Source organism: Octopus bimaculoides, chromosome 2, assembly GCF_001194135.2.
Source record: "Octopus bimaculoides isolate UCB-OBI-ISO-001 chromosome 2, ASM119413v2, whole genome shotgun sequence".
NCBI classification, from domain to species: Eukaryota; Metazoa; Mollusca; class Cephalopoda; order Octopoda; family Octopodidae; genus Octopus; species Octopus bimaculoides.
Window position 1 is genome coordinate 96,743,674 of NC_068982.1, and position 24,383 is coordinate 96,768,056.

At 33.2% G+C, this 24,383-nt stretch overlaps 1 protein-coding gene across 2 annotated transcripts in view; it reads left to right on the plus strand.

Annotated features, from left to right (window-relative positions):
- LOC106869107 (AP-3 complex subunit beta-2) overlaps positions 1-23,772 on the plus strand; it is a 56,322-nt gene extending 32,550 nt beyond the window's left edge. For both annotated transcript variants that reach the window (XM_014914647.2, XM_014914648.2), the window contains 10 exons: positions 9,642-9,809; positions 10,752-11,007; positions 12,458-12,676; positions 13,678-13,952; positions 14,952-15,030; positions 17,498-17,625; positions 18,988-19,176; positions 20,582-20,624; positions 22,575-22,757; positions 23,168-23,772. In XM_014914647.2, the coding sequence (XP_014770133.1) occupies positions 9,642-9,809; positions 10,752-11,007; positions 12,458-12,676; positions 13,678-13,952; positions 14,952-15,030; positions 17,498-17,625; positions 18,988-19,176; positions 20,582-20,624; positions 22,575-22,757; positions 23,168-23,460 (1,833 nt within the window). In that variant the 3' untranslated portion in view covers positions 23,461-23,772. The remainder of the gene's footprint in view (positions 1-9,641; positions 9,810-10,751; positions 11,008-12,457; positions 12,677-13,677; positions 13,953-14,951; positions 15,031-17,497; positions 17,626-18,987; positions 19,177-20,581; positions 20,625-22,574; positions 22,758-23,167) is intronic.
- Positions 23,773-24,383: the final 611 nt, after the last annotated feature.

Sequence of the window (24,383 nt, forward strand, 5' to 3'; positions counted from 1 at the left end):
CCCTTTCAGTTAAAATACACTGCTTATTTTTTCAACAATTGTGTAACATAATCAGGAATTTGAAGGGCTTTAGTAAACTAATTAATCATCATCATCGTCATCATCATAGGTCCTCGGACAGAATTTGTTGAGGCGATTTTTTTTTACTGCCAGACACCGTTTTTGTCACCAACCCTCACCTGTTTCCAAGCAAGGTAATATTTCCCCATGGCCAGACACATTTTTCTCAGAAGATTGGAAATGAACATCACTTGTATGATGATGCTCATTTACAATCATGATGTCAAGACAAGAGTACACATAAACACACACACACACACACACACACACAAAATGGCCTCTTTCAGTTTCCTTTTACTAAGTCCACTCACTAGGTTTTAGTTGGACCAGGGCTATAGTAGAAGACTTTTACCCAAAGTGCTGCAGAGTGAACTGGACCCAAGTACATACTTGGGAAGCAGACTTCTTAACCACACAGCTCTGTCTAGTTATGCCTGTGCCTAGCCTATTAAGCTGATGTTTGGTACACAACTGAAATGTTAAGGTTTTAACATACAGTAATAAATTGAAGTTTAAATACTGAACACTTCAAAAGAAGAGGTTTCCTATGAAATAATCGTAGGTGGCTTGGTATCAAAAGAGTTAGAACATTTATAACCTCATTGTAAATTAGTAGTGAGCCGAATTTACTTCTCTAGGACAATACCTGCCACATTGTCAACAATTTTTGCATGAAGTTGTTCTAACTTTGATGCAAATGTTGCTTGGTATTGCAGGTTTGACTTATCCAATTCTTAACTCACAACAAGTAATTTATGACTAGTAAGGCAGAATATATATGACTGCTTATGATTATTTCATAGAAAAACCTCTTCTTTTAAATTGTTCAGTATTTAAACCACCATTTATTATTGTACATTAGAACCTCGTTGCTATATTCCCAACACCTCCCTAATAATTTCTGTAGTTAGACAGCTTAGTAAATGTTTATTAAATCCTTATCACTAGATGTAAAGGTGGGCCAATGAGTTAACAAATTTAGTGCATGGAGGTAACTAGAACAATCGGCCTATGATGCAAAATGAATATTAACCAAAGACTGATACTATTTTCCATTTTTCTAGTAAGCATGGGAAACAACTCTGGACGTGTTTCACTATAAAGCTCTCATCAATGAAGATTGAGTGAAGAATCTAATGTATAAACTTGCACATATACTGAGTGGATTCTTTCATCATTGTTTCAGCAAGTACAACGAAAGTTGCGTTTCATTGACATAGTCAGAATGGGATGAAAATACATCCACAGTGGTCTCCCTTAGTTTCCAGCAAACTAAATATTATATTAGTTATTGATTGTTTAATTTTCCTTGCCATACGATTATTTCTTCGTAGCCTTTTAATATTCAATGCATTAAGTATGTTAGTACTAACTTTTCTCGCAGAAAGTGTTTTATAATTCTGAGTTTGACTTTTACCAAGGTCATACCAGCTCATCATGCCTTTATGGTAGTAAAATAGGTTAAGTGGCTGGGGAATTGACCACAAAAATTTTGCTGAATACCTGTTACCACCAAATGTTTGATTGGTTACTTCCATGTTGTGAATTAGTTCATGTAACTTTGTGCATGTGCATGCGTACGTGCACATACCTGTGTATGTATGCCTGTATGCATGTGTGTGAGTATGATTGATATTCATACTAATTAGCAGAAACTGTGTTAAGTAAGACAAAACACAAACTATTTACTTATTTATTATCTAATTTCACTCCAGTTAGCCTAATAAGTAAATATTAACAAATGTTTGTAATTTTTAGAATAAATATTGTTGTCTTTATCACACCTATGTTCAAACTATGTTTTAGCATCCTCATAACAGTATGATAATATCTATAACTGTATTTATCTTAGATTAGATGGAAGTGATATAAACTTAGTGTAAGCATTTCAGTTTAACCATATCTTATCGCTTGACGTCTATGGCATTTAGATCCTGAAATATTTTGCCTTCCTTGTTATTGGTGGATCAATTCTGTCTGTGGCTTGGTTTCATCTTACACTTAAACCTACTTACTTCACCTCATGGATCATTCTTCTGGCTTTGTTTCCATTCTTACTTGGAACCTATCTTACCTAGGAAGCTGAACTGCTGCAATCTCTTCCATTAAAAAAAAATTTTTTTTTAATTATTCAACAATTTTATTTGCCTTCTCTTTCTCCTGATATATATATATATATTTTCGTTTCTTTCTTTATAGTTCAGCTATCATTTAAAAAATTCTTTTTGGTTTTGAACAGCAGTCATGTTTATGGTATGCTTTGCTGATTTGTTCTGTTCTTTAAATCAATCATTTTTTCCTTCATAGCCTTTTTCTAGATCTTATTTATATTACTATTATTATTTATAATAATTATAAAATCATTCATTTTCAACAATTGCTGAATTTTATTTTAACACCAAATGACATTTTCTTTCTTCCCTTCCCTCTGCTGGTTTCTTCTGTTGTCTTATGTAATTTTTTTTTCCATGGTTATTTTTCTTCACAGAATTTTGGAATTTATTATGTGTATATACATGTGTGTATGTGTTTGTTTTAACAATCCGCTTTATATCGATTGCTGCTATTTTATTACCATCTTCTTTATACCATAAAACATGTTAGGTTTATATTCTCCAGAAATGCACACCACAGAGAAATTTTAAAAGTTTCATCATTGAGTTAGGTTGATGCATAAATATCAAATTTACATGCATGAGTTTAATAGCATGCTTGATACTTTTGTGCAGGTGCACGCACTCGTACACATCACCACCACCACTACCACCTCCATCACTACTTAATATTTTTGTCTGGGTTGTCAATATGTAATTAAATTATTTTTTACTCTAGTCTGAATTTTTAATACATTTACTGTCTTGTAGAATGCTAGTGTTAAGTTAAAGATTTCTGTTTACGGATAATATTTTCTTGTCTGAATATATAAAGGTTGAGATTTGTAGTAATGCACATTAGTGTACATCTACATACATATATTTGTGTAATATATGATAATTTGCTTATTGGGCACATGTGCTATCATATACACTACCCTGGCTTCACAACTTTCCTTCCCAAACTGAAGCACAATTGGTTTTCTATGACATTGAACACCTGTATCAATAGTCTTTTTACATGTCTGATGCAGAGTTTGTCACCGACTTCATATACAGAGTTAGGTGTCTTCAATTAATGATTACCACAGCTGCATTTCTTGTTTTAGTTGCATATATAGACAAGATTGAACTGACCCCATCCCTATCAATATTTTAATCTCAGTTTGAAAGTGGAAAGAATTGAATTCAGTGTGATATAAATGATAGCACATCTGCTTACTATGCAAGAAAGAGATGTCTGGTTCAATTCCTGACAGTTCTTTAATTATGTTTAACAATCTTAAAATATAGTTTACAAGTATGCACCATTAAATATGGTTTATATTAAAATCTTGGCTGTTAATTTCATATATATGTGTGTATATATATATATATATATATATATATATATATATATATATATATATATATATATATATATATATATATATATATATATATATATATAAGTAAGTGACTGATAAAATTTGTATGTATTATCTGGCAGCTTATCATTTTTAAGAAGTGTAAGATTATTTTGAGAAAACCTTGGTATTAAATTCTTCTGTACATCTAATTCCCCATAGATGAATGTTCCTTCTTTGGCACTGATTCTGTCTTAGACTTTAATTGTGTGTAGTGAATAACATGGATTGAAACACATGGCATGATAATTAATTGCTGGACACTTTCAGAATTATGCACAATGATAGGTAACAGAAGTACTTCTTGTAAGCCTATGTTTCATTACTGTTCTGAATCTTGTTAGATTGACTAGATGCTTTTCTCTATCTCATGTTAATATTTATCCGTATCTATTTAGTCACACACATGGGCCCACAAGGAATGTCTATACTGTTGGATAACTTACTATAGCAACCAAATTTCTCTTAACCTACTGATTTAAGAAAACCACACCCTCCTAACTTAAAGAAAAGAAAGACACATTGGTCTTGTACTGTTTGATAAAAAAAAAACATGGGATGAGATGGCCAAGGCTGGAATACCTTTGTCCATAGCTTTGCTGGATGCAGAGTAACTGGGGACTAAGCAACCATACACACTATTATTTACATAAATCCTAAAATACTTAAATTGATTATAGCAGCAACTCCATGAATTCCTAGGGATATCTGAGGAAGGAATGTTATTCTGAAATGTTATCAGACTATGGATTGTTAAATTACAACAGGTATATAGCCCATTGTTTGTATTATAGTGCATTGTTGTACCATTCGAAACATTTTATTCTTTAGGAGAGTATTGTAGTTCGCTTGAAGCATTGTGTATTGTTTGTAAAGAATAAAAAGTTTAGGAAGGTATAACAATGCAATATAGAACAAAAAATGGACTGTATACCTGTTGTAACTTGGTAAACTATAGTCCGATGATATTTCGGAATTAGAATTCTTTCTTCAGATCTTATTTGCTGGAGTCTGCAGAGACTCCAACAAATAAGATCTGAAGAAGGAATTCTAATTCCGAAATATCATCGGACTATAGTTTACCAAGTTACAACAGGTATACAGTTCATTTTTTGTTCTATATTGCATTGTTATACCTTCCTAAACTTTTTATTTTATTCTTTACTTATGATATGTATTTTATGATCCATTGAGTTCTGGATAGTTTTGAAGTGTAGAAAAGATTGCAAGAATGAGCTAGAGAAGCAAAACATTGTACCCCATAAAACAATGTAATACTAGTTTTGTGATTCTGGACATTTACTTAAGTCCAGTCTAGCTCTAATTAATGCTGATAAGTCTGAAGGGGTTCTTAACATAGAAACAAATGTTACAGTAGTTTGAATATATCATATGTTTGGGTGATGCAGACTGGTGGTTTTTTTCCCTTTTCTAGTTTAATCAAGTGAAAGAGAGCTACACTCATGACCTTCAAATGACTAAGATTGACTGCAGAAAAAATATGGGCAGGACAGGAATTCCAGAGGGAGTGATTATGTTCTAAAGAAGAAGAATTGGGAACTTGGGTCAGTGTGATATTTTGAGAGGAGAAGTATGAGTAACAAGAAGCAGAGTGACAAATAGGTTTGGTGGGAAGTGATTTCTAGCTTGCTCTGACACAAGTTATCACTACTGAGATGCACAATACCCTGTGCTTCTCAGTAGTGATAGAATAAGCAGTGAAAAAACAGCATGTATGTGAGCCAGAGGTTGAAATATATTGATGAGTAAGTCTAATCAACCAAATAGTCTTTCTTTGGATGTAGTCTAAGATGTTTGTTTGTGTTGTAGTAGTGATAGCAGCAACAACAACAATATAGTGTTCCAATTGTGAGTGTAATATTCTACTCTGAGTATCATTTGAACTTTGTAGAGAAACAGCAACTAATCACATCTGATGTTTTAGTTCTGATGAAACCAAGTCAGGTCTTTGTGATGTAGCATTTTTTTCTTTATTATGAATGTAGTGACTCCAGAAAATCTTAGAAATTGAGAGGCCTAGTATTTGTAATTGCCTGTTGCCCACAGTTAGAGGAGATGAGGTACATGATTGCTTTATTGATATGTGCAATGTATGATATTTGTGTTGTCATGAACACATTGGATAATGTTTGCAAGGTTTCTGCTCATAGATGTTGTGTAGGTTTGATATGAAGTATCTAGGTTGCATATGGATGTCATTTATGGTTAGAGAGGAATGAAGAGTTATAGGAATGAGCATTGTTTGAGGTGATAGCCAGCAGGTCATTTTTAATGTATTTAAGGAAGAATGTTAGGGACATAGTGAAACTTTGCGGAACCGCAGGCTTGATAGTGTGGATCAGAATGAGTTTTTAACACGTGCACTGTAATGACACAATCTGGTAAAAATCTTTCAACACAAGAAAGTAGAAAGTTTAGTTAGGAATGTTTCATGCTAGATATAGTCAAATGCTTTGTTGATGTCATGGACAATGTTGATTTTGTCAAATTTCTTGAGTGTGAAACCAGTTGTGAGTGACATAAGACAGCAGTTCTCCAGTTCCCCATTAAACCATGAGGCCTTTGCAATGTTTCTACAATTATTTATAACAAGGTTGTAATCACAGTATGAACAATATATGAAATTATGATGAAAGGATGGGCAACCTCGAGCTTTTTGGTATAATGTCTTGTTTCTTCATTGAAACTAAATTAATGATAGTTGTGTATGTTCTCCGAAGTTCCTCCACTCCATTTTCCCACCAAATTTAAGGTACAGAAAAGATTAGAATTTAAAAGCAAATAGTGGTAGTTCACATTCACAAATATCAGGCCAATAAATTTCTCTGTTTTCCTATTTCCTAAACCTTTTTTATTTTAAAATGTATTAGCACATTTTTATTTCAAGATGAATAATTTTTCTAAATAGACCTCCTTATGTAAAGTATTTGAAATTTTACAATAATAAGAGTAATGCAAAAAAACAAATATATGTGGTATACAGGCTCCTTAAAAAACTTTTAGTATGTAGGATAATGTCCAATTTATTGTCATAATTCGCAATTCACATCTTGTTTAATGCTTAACTTTCAATATTATTTAAGTAATTGTAATCAGAATCAATGCTCTTTAGAACTTAAGGTACCATGATCTAATTTCAACATTATATCTTTCTAACATTTTATTACAGAATACTGATCTCTAATTTTTCTAAATTAACGTAACTATAAGAAATTGAATTAATCCATTCAGATGAATTTTTCTAAACCATTGTTATTTTGTTTATATTACTGGAATTTGGACTTGATTTATGTTCACTCAATATTAGTATTGTTAGTAATTACTTTAATCCATTTTAGATTAGTTTTGTATTTCAGTTCTGTTTGCAATGAGGTGACATTTCCAGGATTAATAAATTGATTTTCAAATTATTTCCAGGTTCTTTATTTAAATTAGTATTTATATTTGATTTTATGGTCTGACACATCTTCGTTTTTAAAAAAAATTTATCAACTAAAATATGAGCAAACCTATGTCATTAAGAAGTTTGCTTCCCAACCACATGCTTTTGGGTGCAGTCCCAATGCTTGTAGAAATGTCTTCTACAGCCGCAGCTTTATATGTGGATTTGGCAGACAAAAACTGAAAGAAGCCTGGATGTGTGTGTGTCTTTGTGTTTGCATCTCTCCTTCCACTGCTTGACAACTGGTGTTGGTTTGTTTACATCCCCCATTACTTAGGGTTTAGCAAAAGAACCCAATAGAATAAGTACCAGACTTAAAAGATAAGTACTGGGGTTGATTTATTTGACTAAACCTCATCAGGGCTGTGACCCAACAGTCTGTTGTCCAATGACTTGAAACAAATAAAAAATAATTATTTAAGGAATCTACTAAAATCTGTTTAAAAAAAAAATTTGAAATTAGTCTGACTTTATTTCAGCCAAAATAGTTTGGTTTATAGTTTATTTATAGGCACAGACATGGCTGTATGGTTAAGAAGCTCACTTGTCAACCATGTGGCTTTCTGATCAGCCTCACTGTGCAGTGGCTTAGGCATGTGTCTTCTGCTTCAGTTCCAGACCAGGGAATTTGGTAGCTGTAAAGAGAAGGAAGCTCATCATGTGTATTTGTGTGTGTGTGTGTGTGTGTGTGTGTGTATATATATCATTGTCATCATCATCATTTAATGTCTGTTTTCCACACTGGCAGTTTGACAGGATACAAGCTGCAGGACTATGCCAAGCTCTGGTTTTAGCTTTGGCATGGTTTCTATGGTTAGATGCCCTTCCTAATGCCAACCACTTAACAGTGAGTACTGGGTACACTTTTTTGTATCACCAGCATTAGTGAGGTTGCTAAGTAATTTGCAAGACTGGAAAAGAGAACAGGGAAAAAGGAAAAAGCTCTCGCTATTAGGTGAAGAGATATATTCAAACATGTCTGGTTAGTTCACTGTTATCAGTTCACTGCAGGGTTTCCACTACTTTTGTATTTTTTCAATAAAAGACTTTTAACTATTAATGGTGAGATACTATATATTTTTTTGGTAAACTTCCCTTGCGGTGGACTTTCTTCACGGCGGACTTTCTTCACGGTGGACTTTCTTCACGGCAAATTGATGGTTGTGAACTTACTTGTAATCATATTCAAGGTGGGAGGAGGTGACTTTATATCAATGCTAAGTATGATGGAGTGGCAAGCATAGATGTCTTGCTACAGGGATGCCACACATTCTACAGAAGTAGATAGTAGTTTGAAGTACACACACACACACACACACACACATACACACAAAGGCTAGCAAGCCAAATCTTCAAAGTCACTGTCAACTTTTCCTTTATAAAAGTTTAATAAACATGTACTTTACTAAAAATATTCAGTTTAATGTTAAAATGTTTCTAATTTATATATATGTATATGCATGCATGTTTACAGTTTACACTAATTTTTGGCTATAAGCAGTGACATTATTGTTTGAAGCCAAACTACAAATGTTGATGTCAATGTTTGTGGCTGGGCTACAGCTGGCAACCTTTATTGACATTTCCTATCAACAATCACCTGCTAGATCTGCACTTTCAAATTCCTCTGGAGCAAAAAAAATTTCTTATTTGAAAAACGGGTAAGAGTTGGTGACGGGTTGAGCATTCAGTTATAAAATCCTGTGTTAAATAATAAACTCCCTATTGAAGCTATACTATCATGAAAATTAGATATTAAACAAATGTACGTGTGAAGAATTACACAAGTGTAATATAGGGCCAAGCACAAAAGAAAGTTTATATTTTTACTTCACTGCTCAGAATATCTGTCAATGGATGATTTGTTCTAATGTACTAAGGGAGAAGTAAAGAAATGCCTGCAAATGATTATTAACCCTTTAGCATTTAAACCGGCCATATCCGGCCAAAAGTATTCTGAATGTTTTATGTTCAAACTGGTCAGATCTGGTCTCTGACACCAACCCTACAATATCATTCTAAAAATTAACAGCTACCTCATCAAGATCTCATAGCTACAAGATAATGCATGATTAGTTCAAAACAATGTGGATAAAAAAGCATTAATTTTGGCAGAATAATGTGAACACTAAAGGGTTAAACATCTATAAGGCAGTGGGTCAAATGATAGTCTTGTTATAATTGTGCTACTCTAAATTTATGAGAGATTTTTAATGGCTAAATGAACCCTTGTATGACAGAACATTAATTTCTCTTCAATATAATGTTAAAACTAAAGAAGTATCATTATTGTGTACTATTAAAAGGAGTTGTATCCTGACAAATCTTGTGAAGTTGTCACCTTGCTGACGTATTAGAATGTTTGTCTAAATCTGTGTTTGTATTGTAATAATTGGACATTATGTATTATAAGATCAATAAATTGAATTTCTCCTGTTGAAATTTAATTTTGATATTTCACTGTTTAATCAAAATATTTCATTACAGGACTGAAAATTTTTTTTAAATATATAAAATAATCTTTTGATATTTCTAATTTCTTTTCAGTTTGTTACATAAATTTTTATATTGAAATTGTATTGCACCTACATTAATCTCCACACTATTTGGTATTTTCAGCCCTCTGAACATAAAGATATCATTATACACATGGCTAAAATGGTGGACAATATTACTATACCTATGGCTCGAGCAAGTATACTTTGGTTAATTGGAGAATATAGTGAAAGAGTTCCAAAAATTGCTCCAGATGTTCTTCGTAAAATGGCTAAGGGATTTACTGGAGAGGTAATTAGCTTTCATATCTTTTCTATATCTATTTTCTCATCTAGTCAATTATATATATATAAAACAAATAATAAATGAGTATATGCATATATACATACAAGTATGTGCATACCTACATATATATATATATATATATATATATATACATATATACATATATATTAGAAACAAAATTTTTAAATAACAACAAAAAGAGAAGTTAGTTTCAATTTTCTATGACATCCCCAACTCAAAACAAAAAAAGAAAAAAACAATTCACTTCAGTTTGCAATGATATAGGACTCACAAAACACCCATTCATAAAATGCCTGCTCCTACTAAACAGCTTACTCCATCACTTAGAGAGCTCTGTATTCTCAAAATATATCTCAAACTTGAAGAAGGAGGGGAAAAAAACCCAAACATTTTAGGGGCTGTCCTGGACATAGCCTCAGCATTATGAATAAGTGAAAGTGCTGTAACTTCTGTCCTGAAGAAAAACCCCATATCATTCTGTCACATCATAACACCATCTTGTTGGATGATTTGGGTGAGTGGCCAGTTGGTACAACTGCATACTAAATACATGCATAGTAGACTTTCACATGTTGTTTTTAAATTTTAAAACTCAAGAATTTTTTTTTGCCTATTGACTGCGTGGATATTCTCAAGTAATCAGTTTTTCATGTCACTATGATTTATAAGTGAGATTGTCCCATATGTGTATTTAGTATGCAGAACACATCTGTTGTGTTATTCCATCAATCATACTACTTATTTTTATATTGTTATATTGTAGATTGACTTTATACTTTTGGCTATCAGTTTTTGACTTCAGATTTCTGCTATTTCAGTTGATATCTACATGCTTATGTACATTTGTGTGTGCAAACATACACATATTAATTCAATAACATGTACACAGTTTTATTGGACTACATATTTAACCCTTTCTCTTTGCAGGAAGATATTGTGAAATTGCAAATACTTAACTTAGCAGCCAAGATGTGCATTACCAACCCTAAACAAACCAAATTGTTATGCCAATATGTCCTCAATTTAGCTAAATATGATCAGAATTATGACATTCGTGATCGATCTCGGTTTCTACGGCAATTAGTCTTACCAACTGGGGAGAAGCCTGGTTTCCTTTCCAAATATATAAAGAAAATCTTTCTTTCCACAAAACCTGCTCCAGTATTAGAATCTAAATTCAAAGGTATATGATTATTATTCCTTTTTTTTTAATCTTTTCTTTGGGTTGGAGAATAAGAATTCATGATTGAGCCTCACTTTTACTGAAATTGTTGTTTAGCTCCAACTCGAGCCTGATTGAACAAAGCTTTAACTAAAGGCATTCCCTCTTTGGTATGAGGTATTAAGGATCATTGGGAAAACAGAATCTGTTTAAATCATTAACCCATTAAGTTCCAGAGTACTTAAATCTCTGAATATTACTTTTCAATTTTTACAGATGATTAATGATAATAGGTTAAAATGATAAAAATAATTATTAAAACTCCTTTACTTCAAGTAGAAATGGAAATACTCGGTGTCCTATAAATAGGACACTGAGACAATGTAATATAGCTTATTTAATGTTCTCATTTAGTGTCCTATTTATAGGACAGTGGGACTTAATGGGTTAAAATAAATGCTTGTATTTTAAGAAATATATTTGAATCATTATTGAAATAAATATGTATAACGTAAAAGTACCCACTACACTCTCTGAGTGGTTGGCGTTAGGAAGGGCATCCAGCTGTAGAGACTCTGCCAAATCAGATTGGAGCCTGGTGTAGCCATTTGGTTTCACCAGTCCTCAGTCAAATCGTCCAACCCATGCTAGCATGGAAAGCGGACGTTAAACGACGATGATGATTATGATGAATCCTACTACATTAAAGACTTGATCAATATTTAGAACAAACTAGTTTAGGTGGATTTTCTCATAATACTGGACTGGATTATTCCTGTGTCTGTTGTATGTGTTGGAAAACCTCAGAGCTACAACGAACCACAGGTTTGCCAATTGAATTTCTCTTTGCTAATCAAACCTCTGATGTTGTCATTGTTCACACATATATTTAATCTTCAACATCATATATTATTGTCATTATTATCATTCAGCATCCATTTTCCATGCTGGCATGGGCAGGGTCACCAAGTAACTTGCAAGACAAAGATCCCCCAGCTGGAATGGGAAGTAGTATTGAAGGAGGTGGCTTTGTGCCAGTTGATGACAGGTTAAAATGTATAATAGAAGGATAAAGATTGGTATCTTGCTGTAGAAGAGATGCAAGGATACCTAGTTGGAAAAAAAAGGAAAGATGGAGAGGGAGAGATTGAGAGAGAGAGAGATGATGTGTATCAAAGTTTTCAGTTAGTTAATATATCATTTATTTTTTAGAATTTTTTTTTGGTTGTGAGTAGAATTTATTTTTAAAATAATCAAGTTAAATGTGATATTAAAATGAGTAAGAAAATCGACTAATTTCATTAAGACAGCAATGTTTCAAAATTGTTAATTTCTTTTTTTTTTTTTTTCATTCTAAGGAATGGTTTGTCAAGATTTTTGGTGATAATAAAATATAATGGGAAAAAGAGGGAAGCTCTAAATAAACTCTTCTCTGTCTTTTGTTAAGTTTCTAATGTGTTTCAATTTCTAGACCGGGACCAATATCAGTTAGGAACTTTATCTCATTTGCTGAATACAAAAGCTCATGGCTACCAAGAACTTCCAGATTTTCCTGAATCAGCCCCAGATCCAACAGTAAGAAATGTTGAGGTTCCTTTACCCTGGTCAGATTTGACTCGTAAGAAAACTGGGAAAAATAAGACAATAACTTCAGAACACTTTTATTCTGATGAAGAAAGCAGTGAAGATGGTAAATTCATTTAAACTCTCAATCATTTATTTTTTGTTTACATATGAATCTTTCTTATCATCTTGTATTTTAGATCACTTTTGAGATGGTAGGGTATAATTTTAGTGAGATTTAGCTGTCATTTCTTACAGGTTGAAGAACGCCATAGAGGCTTCTTTATTAGTTATTAGTGTAATCCAAAGGAAACTGTAATTAGATCTTGTTTAGCCTGCTTCTCCTTAATAACCACCAGCTTGTATGATGCCTCATAATTATAAGATGATCTGAATCTTCAAATTAACTTTACTTTGGAGATCAGTGGTAGTTTTTCACTTATCCACTATGAACAATTAGGCTAGTAAAGAAACAGTTGTTCCTTCTTCATAGCAGATTGTATATCAATCAAGTCACTAGCTTAAAATAGAGAACTGATTGAATGGATTAGGCAGGTATTGGAGTGTTGGATCAGAAGTCATCATTTCAACTCCTGTATAGGTGGTTTTGTATTTCTAAAGCAGTACACTCAATTCTGCATTGTCTCAGTTCATCAAATGCTTTATTTCTTTATTGATTTCTTAAAGTTGATGTTTAGCTCCAAGTTGGTCCTAATTGAAAAGACCAAAGGTACTCCCTCAGCATAAGGTACTCAGGAAGGCGATGGAGAAAGAAGAATATCTTTGAGTCAGTGAGCTGGCAGAATCATTAGAGCAGTGAAAATAATGCCTTGCGATGTTCATTCCACCTCTTGACATTTTGAGTTCAAATTCTGCTGATTTTAACTTAGCCTTTTATCCATCCAGGGTTACTAACATAAAGTATCAATCAATAGTATCAACTAACCCTACTTCTTTTACTGACCTTGTGCCTAAATCAAAAGCCAATATTAAAATAAATATGTAAATCCAATCTCACAATTATCTCTTAAATTTATTTTAAAAGTTACATAAAGAGAAACAGCCAAATGTAAAAATTTTGTATTTGGTTGTTCTTTTTAAATCTATTGTCTGTTTTCTTGTTTTCAGAGGAATCAAGTAAATCTAGTAATGAGAGCAGTGATGACGAGGATGATGATGAGGAGGACGAGGACAGTGAAGAGGAGAGCTCTAGTGATGAATACTCTGAAGTATCTGGTGATAGTCATGCAGTAAATAATGCTGTTGCCAGCAGTGCAGATGATGATGGTGATGAGGAAGATGACGAGGAGGATGAGGAAAGTACATCAGATGAATCTGAGGAGGAGAGTTCAACAGAATCCTCTTCTGATGAAAGTGTTAAACATGTAAAAAAGACAAAGAAGGTAAGAAGACTTTTTGTAGAGGTCTCATAACTTGTCTTTTCCTTTTAGTCCGTGGCAGTTCTTAGTTCCTGCTATCCTTTAGTATTAGTCTTTAATCTATGTCTATACTGTTAATCAGTCATCTCTGTTATCTAAAACTACACAGATCTAAAACACTCAGGGTATTTACATGCTTCACAATTTGTCATGATCTTTCCTAGCAATTTCTCATCTGTAGCATTGCCAAACTGCATAACAAAGTCTTCTCTGATCATCTGGTACTCTACAAAGTACAAATTATAGTTACAGAATTCATATATCTAAAATGTTGGTGCATTTATTGGCCATGCCTGCTACTCTGTTGCTTTTTCCAAACACAAGCAAAGCTTGTTTTTACATTCCAGTTGTTCAGATTCTTTTACCTAAATGTACATACATGTATTCTTATAAGGACAGAAGCAAGAGAAATTAGCCAAGACATTAGGGAAACTCTGACTGGAGTATGAAGTTTAAAAAGTAAAAAAAGACGGTTACGAGATATCTGGTTACAAAGATCAATTTTGAAAAGTCATCCAAAAAGAATATCTTCCCAATGGCATTCGGGCAGATTCTGCAATTTTAGAATTCATAGTACTGACTTCCATGTCTAATTTGTTCTCATATTACCCATTTCCAATAGATTTGTAAGGGTTATTCTACTTTACAGAATTCTTTGGTGGGAGAGTTCTTTTCTTTATGTAATCTAGCTGAGTTGTATCATACACTGAGTCTATAATCCCTTTATCTGTTCTTTAATTCCTTGTTGTCTATACAGATGATCTGTAATTTCTATGAAGTTAACTTTTAATACCTGTTGTCAGAGATCTAGTCTTCAATTTATGCTGTTTATGCAGGTGGTCTGTCATCAATGTTGTATATGCTGTCAGTTTTTAATCTTTGTTTATGAAATCAGTTTGAAATTTTAATCATACTTTGTCATACAAAAAAATGTTGCTGACTTTCTGTTGTCTTTTTACCCAGTCAAAACCCATTACAAATAATAAATCAGCAACTCCTGCTTCCAAAGACAATACAAACCTTCTTTTGGACCTTGATGACTGTGAGTATTAAGATCAAACTTGTTAAAGCGTTTATATATATTTGTTGAGGTATAGCTGAAAGAAAACTAAATGTACTGTCAATTTACTAAGAATGGAACGGAGTTGGTTGTAACACAGTTCTACCCATTGTGATGAAGAGTGACTGTTAACACTGTAGATTGATTGGTATTTGTATTTATTTGTGTGTGTGTACATCTGTATGCATGTATATATATGTGTGTTATAATCTTTAAGAAAGATGAGATAGTTTTGGACCAATTGTTTTTGATCATCCCACCACTAACCACGCAACTGAAATGGGATAAGAAACTGTTAACCAACCAATGCGTTGCATGCTCAACTCTATGGTTCAAATCTTGTTCATATCAACTTAGTCTCTTCTTTTTTTAGTCTTGTATAAATAAAATAATTACAACTGTGTATTGCAAGAATTTTCATACAAAACATCAGTCAAAATTGAGGTATAATATTATACAAGTGTAAGAAAAAATTTGAAAGAGTGAGAATCACATGTTTGAGGTTGCACTGTACTTGTGTAAATACATTAGATTTGTTAGGTTTTGATTTGAAACCTCTCAATAGATTTTGGGCAAGTGAATAAAATGGAAAGAGGAACTATTGAAGTCAACTCTCAAGAATATTTCTAAAACTATCACTCTATGCTTGTCATAATAATTTGAGATAATAAAAGAACCTCTCTATGGTTGCTTGATCTGCTAGCAGTAACAGCCAAATCTCCTTCAAACACAGATTGGATAATGTAATCAGGAGTGTGCTATTCATCAAAAAAGAATGGTCTGTTATCAGTTGAATGCATTTGATCTAAAATTTGCTTGATTTGGGGCCATCTTGAGACTAAGCAATAACTCTAAATATTGTAAATTTGTAAGTGTGTGGGGTGATGACTGGAAAACACAATGGAAAAAACTTCTTGTAATTGTTGAATTCTGTTTTCTGATACACTTATATTTCTATGATATGTGCAAGGCCTTCAAAGCAGGTGAGATTGATGCAGCTAATGCCTAGCCTGAACATCTGAAAATCACTTTCTACAGGAAAAATCGTAGGTGGGAGAAAGAATTGGAGATTTTGGTCTGCAAACTTGCAAAAGAATGAACTTCACTGAAGGCAATTAAGGACTCAGATAGTAGTATTAAATTAGGTAGCCTGTTAGCCCTGCAACCTATTAGGGTGATTATGTATTCAAATATCTTATAATCTTGGAGAGAAAACTGTCTTTAAAGCCAACTTCATCTCTTTTCTCCAATAGAATTGCTACATATTTTCTCTCTAGGTTCAGTCAAGTGAGTTTGCCCAAAATATTCAGTATGTTAGTTTGTTTGGATGGTAAGTGACAAGAGGTTGTATATGCATGTCTGCATTGCAGAAATGTTGCTTTCCTAAAAATCTTGCCATTACATGGAATTTCATAACACAAAAGTCAATGGGAAATAGGTTTCATGCTCCAGAATTCCTGATTTTCAGGAATGCAATGTTTCTGTAAAGTATGGGATACCTGTATATAATTATTTACATACCAGGTTTAATTTCATTTTCCATCATTCTGAATTGATAAAATAAGTATTTGTAATATACTGAGATTGATTCAGTTAACTATATATCTTCATGTCTAAATGTCTAAGTTAAGTTGCTATTAAACTCTTAACAGTTAATTCATAATGATTTATACAGTTCTATATTTAAGAGAGGTGGAATTATGTACATTATTTACATTTGACGGATATTTGTCCTCATCTTGTTTGTTGTTAACACAACATTTCAGCTGATATGCCCTCCAGCCTTCATCAGGTGTCTTGGGGAAATTTTGAACCTGGGTTCTTATTCCTAAAGTATTTTTCGAAAAATACCTTAGGAATGAAAACCCAGGTTCGAAATTTCCCCAAGACACCTGATGAAGGCTGGAGGGTATATCAGCCAAAACGTTGTGTTAACAACAAACAAGATGAGGACAAATATCCGTCAAATGTAAATAATGTTCATAATGATTTGCTTTTAAATTTATGATTTTCTGGATTGTTAATCTCTTCTCTAGTATATATGTTTATAATATATCTATGTTTTGATTGCTTTAATCTTTGATCATCGTCAGATGTCTTATTCCTGGATATAGAGCAGCTCACTGGATAAGACTATGACTAGTCTTAGGTCAAAATTTAAGTGTCTCATTCAAATCCAGCCTGAGACCATATACATATCCAACAAAAAGTTACATTATAGCACTTAGAGACCCAAGCAATCAAAATGTAGTGTTGATATAATTATTGTAAATTATATTGTAAATTGGAGATTATATTGTAGATTGTAAATTGGAGATTAATAGTCAAAATATTAAATTTTTATATAATTTTTCTAAATAAATAATATCCTTTTATGTAATCAAGACAATTATTTTTACTATTCATGGAAAAAACTCTGCTAAAAATGTTAATGTCCTAAATGTTTCAGTGACTCCACAAAACACAAATGCTGTGATGACACCAGCTGCCAGACCTGTGCAAGACATCCTCACACCTATGATTGCTTCTTTGGATCTATATAGCACACCTGTTTCAGAAAATTCTCCTGCCAATTATGTTAGTAGAATTTTTTACTGTTTTACTTTGTCTTTCATCCTTCTGCTATTGGTGGCAGTTAAACTTCTACAATTGATTCCCACTCCTATCCCAATAAAACTGTGGCATTGCACTAAATTTAGAAATTGAGTGGGTGGCGTTAGGAAGGGCATCCAGCTGTAGAAACTCTGCCAAATCAGACTGGAGCCTGGTGTTGCCATCCGGTTTCACCAGTCCTCAGTCAAATCGTCCAACCCATGCTAGCATGGAAAGCGGACGTTAAACGATGATGATGATGATGATGATGATGAGTAGGTAATGAGAGACGGAGAGAAGGAGAAAGAAATGTTTGTATTTGTATATAAGTATATATATCTTATAAGTGATCTTTTGGCAGTGTATGTTGATTGAAGATGTAAAAGTCTGCAAGAAAACTGATAACCTGATGCTTTTAGGTTCTTTGTGATACTTGTGCCAGAGATGTACATACAATCTCTTGACACTGTTACCATCCTAAATGCAATGAACCAGTGATTGGCACATTGGAAACATGTAACCAACAATGCTGCTGTTCGTGATCTTTTAATGTCTGCATATTTCACTTTGAAATCTACTTTTTTTAGTCAATGAACTGTAGCCATGCTGGAGTGCTGCCTTGAGGGGTTTGGGAGAGCAAATTGCCCCCAGTACTTAATTTTAACTCTGGTAATTTTATCAAACCTCTAAGTTATGGGGATGTAAACTAAGTTGTCATGCCTTGATGGGGGACAAACACACACTGATACACACACACACAAATAGTTATATGTGACAAGTTTCTACACAGTTTCCATCTACTAAATTCACTCCCCAGGCATTAATTGGGCTGGGACTATAGTAGAAGACACTTGCCCAAGTTGCTCTGTATTGGGACTGAACTTGAAACCATTTGGTTACAAAGTGAACCATGCTTGTGTAAGTACACATTCACAGCTCAATTTTATGTTTACAAAAAATAAATAAATAAAATAAGAGTGTATATCTCTTTGAGATAAAAGAAACAACCAAAAAATATTTATGCCATTATCATATTTGTTCCAACATCAATCTGGCAGAAGTTTAAGTAAAGAGAATTTTTCCATGCATCTCAAAACCTGTGTTATGTTTTCCCTGCTTGAGCTATTTCAGTTTGTCCACAATATTTCAAAGAAAAACTCAAATGTTACAAACTCCTGATTACTATTTCACTTATGTTAAATGAATTACTGTTTGTTTATTTTATCTATGGCTATATATGTAGGAAGCATTATATCAACTTGCTTCCAATGTCTTTTATCAGCCTGTTGATAGTTGTTCTCCATCTGTTTCTAATTTTCTGAAAAATCGTTTTCTCTTTTTTTTTAGACACTAAATTTCCCAGTTGTCAATAACAAATCTTATGAACTATTAAATCGTATGACAGCAAAAGGTTTGTCAGTGAAGTACTGTTTCACCAGGACCATATCAATTTTCAACCCTAAGATGACCTCAATTGAGTTGACCTTTACAAACGAGTGTGATAAACCTATGAACAGTATAAAAATTGGGAATAAGGTATGTCTTTGACTTTCAAGTGGCACCAGTGATGCTGCTATTACATGTATTATGTGTGTACTCTCACACATATAAATTATGAAATATACAAAGAACTGCTAAAGTTTAAGACTAGCTATTGATACACACACACACACATATATAAACCAGAATCTGTTTAAATCTCCTGTGTTCAACACACTCTCATGGAGAGTTATTGTATTATATAAAACTCCATCCAACTCATGCCAGCATGGAAAACAGAGGTTAAATGATATAATTATATAATGTATTATATATGTTTAGTACCTGTTGTTACTTCATTACTATGGTTTCATACTGGCATCGAGAATTTTGGCCACAGCACCTTGCATGTTCACACTAGTTCTTCAACTTTTGTGAATCATTACTTAATATCACTAAATACCTGGATGTTAGTGTGAAACTATGGTATAGAAATAGCAGCCAACACCAGACTCCTGTATGTATGAGTATAATGAGGTGTCTAAAAAACCAATCTCAGTGTGTCTCTTTTGAAGATTTTGTCTTAGTGTAATAAGCCTGTGATGCTCATTTTTTACTATGAATTGCAGACTGCCAGAATGGAGATCTGCAAAACTTCAGTTTTACAATGTCCTTTCAGATAGGTATCATTCTGTATTACTTGTTTAAATCTAGATTGTTAGGTTTGGCCATTGGGGTTTACATTTCTTGGTCTCTTGATCACATACACAACAGAGTGTCAGTAATATCAACCTGGTAAAATGTGGTTAAATATATATTTCATCAATTGTGTTGTAGCTTGTTCTTAACTTTCATGACCTTTTTGGCCCAGTTTATGGAAAATAAAATTAATGAGAACAGAATTAACCCAAATAAGATGCAGTTCAGCTTTGTGCCACTGTATCATGCAACTGTTTACTGATTTACAACCAGTGATGTTGTTGCCATTTCTTTTGTCTTCAAATCATCCACTGGCTTTGTACCTTTGAGGAACTGTGAAATAAAAGATCTCTTGCTTGAAAAACAGGTAAGAGTAAGCAGTAAGAAGGGCATCTGGTTATAAAATCATGCCATAATAATATATTCATCTAACTCATGCTTGCATGTCAAAAATAGATGTAAAAAAAAAATAATGACATTATACATGTATATGTATTTGCATGAGTGATGCTACAAAAAAATCTACCTTGGGTGCATGATACAGTCCTCCTATCCATCAAACTCTATCAAAACTAATGACAGCATAGAAGCTGGACATTAAATGATCATGACGATGTATTTGATTGAATATATGTACCACATTCTTTTTTTAATTATAATTTAACAATAGCAAATCATTTATTGCTTCAAGACTGTCATTATTCTTTGCGTTTACTTAGCTAAGTATGAATTTATTTATTTTTACCTTTCTGACACTTTTCAGAAAACACCACCAGGCATGGATATACACGATTTTCCAGAAATAAGTAAGTTGGCTATTTCCTTAAACTTTCTTCTTCTCAACTCACATGAATTCATTACGCGCTCACACACGTTTATGGCAGTTCTGTTACCTATTAGGATACAGTGGAAGCACATAAAGATTCCAAGTTCATGCAATGCTTCTAGGATTTCTCAGTCCAGTTAAGATCATCCCTTTCTAAAATGCACCTATGAGGATTTAAACTAAACACTACTCACAATAAGCATTATCATCACACAGTAACTGTTAACTGAGGGAATATGAAAAATTCTTGTTTAGAGTCAGCCAACAATCTATTAAGCTGGCCAGCTGTAGCTATTATGCATATACATTCATGCTTACAGGCTTTTTTTTCTTACCTGCTTTTTTTTTTTAAAAAAATCTTTGGCCGTTGCCAGTACCGCCTGACTGGCCTTCGTAGGATTTTCGAGTGAGATCGTTGCCAGTGCCCCTGGACTGGCTCTTGTGCGGGTGGCACATAAAATACACCATTTTGAGCTTGGCCGTTGCCAGTACTGCCTGACTGGCCTTCGTGCGGGTGACATGTAAAAGCACCCACTACACTCTCTGAGTGGTTGGCGTTAGGAAGGGCATCCAGCTGTAGAAACTCTGCCAAATCAGATTGGAGCCTGGTGTTGCCATCCGGTTTCACCAGTCCTCAGTCAAATCGTCCAACCCATGCTAGCATGGAAAGCGGATGTTAAACGATGATGATGATGATGTCTTAGCTTTTTATACTGTGCTATGATTGTTGGTAAATTGTGCCTAGTTCACCTACATTGCTTATACCTTTTGAAATGATATAAATGTCCTTAATTCATTCTTTTATAATTTTGAAACCACATGCTACTTAAAACAAAAAATGTTTATCTCCTAGATGTTTTTGAATTTATTTTTTTCTGTGTTGAGATGTTAAATAAAATTTGGGACAAATGTAATTGTATTTTAGTATGTTAGTTTGCGATCTCAAGGTTATAACTTCAGAGCCTTCCCAAACTCTGAAATTGTATTAATTGAATAGTATCTGTAATTCTACATGCAATAAAGATTATGATAAAACTATTTGCTACACTTACCTTTGGATAGCAGCCAAACAAAGAGAAGCAAACCTTTAGGTTATTTTTAACTCTGCATTGACCACTTCACCTTTATATAACTGTTATTGAACTACATTTTCCTAATGGTCCATTCACCTTCTCTGTTCTGTTCTATTTCTTTCTTATATTCACCTTCTTGTACTTGAGGGTACACTCTGACACCTTATAATCACCATCTTCTGTCTTTTTCAAGCCGGAGTAACCATGTATCTCCTTTACAGCAAGACACTTCTTCTTGTCTCTCTCTCTCATACTTTAACCTCTCATGTGAAGGGTCTTGTCTTGCAATTTACTTGGTAATCTCACTAGTGCCAGTGCTATGAAAAGAAGCACCAAGTACACCCTGTGAAGTGGTGGGCATCTAACCATAGGATTATGCCAAAACAGACATTGAAGCTTGGCCTTGTCCTTTGGTTTGTTGATTCCTGTCATTCCATTCAACCAATGCCAGCATAGAAAATAAATGTTAAATGATGACAATGCTGATGAAATAGCTGTATTGTGCACTTACATATTGTATTTGGTAGCATAATTTAAAATAATGTAGTCAGATACAGTAACATATGCAGTAAACTGGTTGTTGTTAGGTTAGTCCTAGATCAGCCCTGATCAAGCAGATCTATGACTGAAAGATGCATCACTCTTGACTGTCACATTTACTTTTGTTTTCCAGATGCAATGTATCTTGGACTACATTATTCGATGTGTTCCACCCTTTTCCTAAAGATGATCTTTATGTGATTTCCTGCCAGAAATCACATAATTTCATTGGCTTGTTTTTTACCAGTTTCTTTTTTCATTTATGCATTGAAATCCATGATTAAAACCTTTGCTTATATTTCTTCTCTTTTTCACAGCTACTCTTGCTCCAGGTGCCACAACTTCAGTATTAATAGGAATTAACTTTAATGATACCACACAGCCGGCAGTGTTTGACATTATTGTTGATGATATGCAGTATTCTGTGAAAATAAGTGCTCCTGTTGGTGAGCTGCTGCAACCTTATACAATGAATGAGAAGGAATTTAAAGCACAGAAAAGTAAGCCATTCTTTCTCTTTTGCTTTATTATTGTACAGTTTTACAAAGGTTTAAAGGTTACCTGCTGGATTACCATTGACAGATTAGGATTTAGAACTTAGGAGTTCATTTTTGAATTAAAAAAAAATTTTCTTTTCAAATTATTGTTATATATGTTTCATAATTTTTCAATATTATATTGATTATGGCAGTTAATTTGTAATTATACAATTCCATAAGAATTTAGTGTATATGAAGCAAACTCTGTATTCACACAACCATGCCTGTGTCTATAATTATGTAAATAAATCATTGCATATTTAGATGTATGAGAAGTTAAAGCAGTCATGCATTAATGATGTAAGTTTTAATGTTGTAATTTTGTTTTGTTTAAACTATTTCTTTTCTCTCTCTTATTTTGTGGCTTGCAGGTAAATTAACTGGTATGACAGAAAACACTAGTCAGGTGGAGCTGGCCCATAACCATGGCACTGCTGAATCAATTTGTATGTGTATACATCAAACTGCCAATGTGCTACAGGTTCCATCCAGTGACAGCCAAATTTATTATTTTGCTGGCAAAACACTTGCCACTCAGACGCTTTTGCTCATCGCAGTCGAGAATCAGAATAGCGAGAGTGCAAAAGTAACAGTAAACTGCGAGAAAATGGTTATTGGTTCCATGATGACTAAAGACATACAACATTCATTAAAGAAATCATAATGATAGGCTTCGGAATGTAGTTACCCCACTATCCTTTGTTTGCCTTTTTTTTTTTTTAATTGTTGCTTTGTTGGTTTTATTTTTGTTCTTCCTGTCTCATTTTATATGTTTATTATTGTTGTTGTTATTGTTTTTATAACTTCTCCCTCCCCACAAAGTAGAAACAAATTGATTTATTAAATAAGTTTAAACAAAGGGAAATGTTAAATTTAACAAAAAAGAAAGGATGTTTTTGGTTGGTCGGTCGGTTGGTTGGTTGGTTTTTTGTTATATTTTATAAAAATTAAATTTGGTAAAAAAAAAAAACAAACACTTCCTATTCATTGTTTTATTTTAATTAAAAAAAAGAACTTGGTTTATTAATCCCTCTATTATTGTCAATTAGAGGATAAGATGAGAATGAGTTTTTGATATCATTAATCTACACAAAATCATCACAAATGCAAAGGATTAATTATTGAATTGTGCATGCAAGTGTGAATGTGTGTCTTTGTGTATGCGTTTGCATTTGTGCGTGTATGTATGTATACACACACACACACACATTCTCACACACACACATATATATATATATATATATATATACACACACACATACATATACATTTATGTCTACACATAAACACACACACACACACACACGTACACAATGTTCACTTTTCCATCCAATCATGTCTACATCTTTGTTATGTTTAACAGAACAGATTTTCTTTGTTTTGTTCTGTTCCTGCCAATTTCACTCATTTCTTCAGCTGATGTTTATTAACCTGTTATTCCTTATCATTATTAGGCTGGGTATAAGTTGAATGGAACATTCCACATCTAAACAAACTCTAACTTTCCAAGATATTTGGAATGTTTTGGCATAAAAAAAAAACCTCTTCTCTCTGTTTTTATAGGAGTTCAATATATATATATATATA